At 42.2% G+C, this 1,159-nt stretch overlaps 1 protein-coding gene across 1 annotated transcript; it reads left to right on the top strand.

The window, feature by feature from the left end:
• The first annotated feature begins 208 nt into the window (after positions 1-208).
• LOC125177101 (olfactory receptor 52A5-like) lies at positions 209-1,159 on the top strand. Its single transcript, XM_047879164.1, has one exon. The coding sequence runs from the start codon at positions 209-211 to the stop codon at positions 1,157-1,159; it is 951 nt and encodes a 316-aa protein (XP_047735120.1).

Below are 1,159 nucleotides of genomic sequence, written 5' to 3'. Positions count from 1 at the left end.
CTGCGCATGGGTGGATGATGTTGCTGAGTGAACCTTTCCTTCGAAATTTTCTCATTCATTTAAAAATGATAAATAAGCTGATGTAGTTGTTTCTCCTATTTTTCTCATTCAGTAATTCTGTAACTGGATGAGAATAAGACATATCAGAGAACACAGCATCATAGTTTGGCAAACTTTTCCCCTTTGCTAAGGAGACCTCTGAATAACCATGCCTATTGCAAATGGCACCATGTTCATACCCTCTGTGCTGACTTTCATTGGGATCCCTGGTCTGGAAACTATTCAGTGTTGGATTGGGATTCCATTCTGTGTTATGTACATCATTGCTTTGGTGGGAAATTCTCTGCTTTTGATCATCATCAAATCTGAACCCAGTCTCCATGAACCTATGTATTTCTTTCTGGCCATGTTGGGAGCCACAGACATTGTACTTAGCACCAGCATTGTCCCCAAGATGCTTGGAATTTTTTGGTTCCACTTGCCAGAGATCTATTTTGATGCTTGCCTCTTTCAGATGTGGCTTATCCACACATTTCAAGGTATTGAATCGGGAGTCCTTTTGGCTATGGCTCTGGACCGCTATGTAGCAATCTGTTATCCACTGAGGCATGCTATCATATTCACTCGACAACTGGTCACACATATTGGAATTGGAGTGACCTTGCGGCCTGCCCTTTTGGTAATCCCATGCCTCTTGCTCATAAAGTGTCGTCTGAAACTTTACCGAACCAAGTTAATATCCCACACTTACTGTGAACACATGGCCCTTGTGAAGCTTGCCACTGAAGACGTTTCCATCAGTAAATTCTACGGTCTCCTTGGAGCTTTTGTTGTTGGTGGCCTGGACTTCCTTTTAATCACCCTCTCCTATGTACAAATATTTATCACTGTCTTTCACCTGTCCCAGAAAGGGGCACGTCTTAAGGCCTTTAATACATGTATTCCCCACATATGTATCTTCTTCCAATTCTATCTCCTTGCCTTTTTTTCCTTTTTCACTCACAGATCTGGATCTTCTATTCCATCATATGTCCATATCACCTTGTCTAACCTTTACCTACTGGTTCCACCTTTCCTCAATCCCTTTGTATATGGGGTGAAGACCAAACACATTCGAGATAAGGCGGTAAAGATGTTGTGTTCCAAAGACCAGGCATGA

This window comes from Prionailurus viverrinus, chromosome D1, assembly GCF_022837055.1.
Source record: "Prionailurus viverrinus isolate Anna chromosome D1, UM_Priviv_1.0, whole genome shotgun sequence".
Classification (NCBI taxonomy): Eukaryota; Metazoa; Chordata; class Mammalia; order Carnivora; family Felidae; genus Prionailurus; species Prionailurus viverrinus.
The sequence above is the reverse complement of the archived record's forward strand: the minus strand, read 5'-3'. Positions and strand labels throughout refer to the sequence as shown.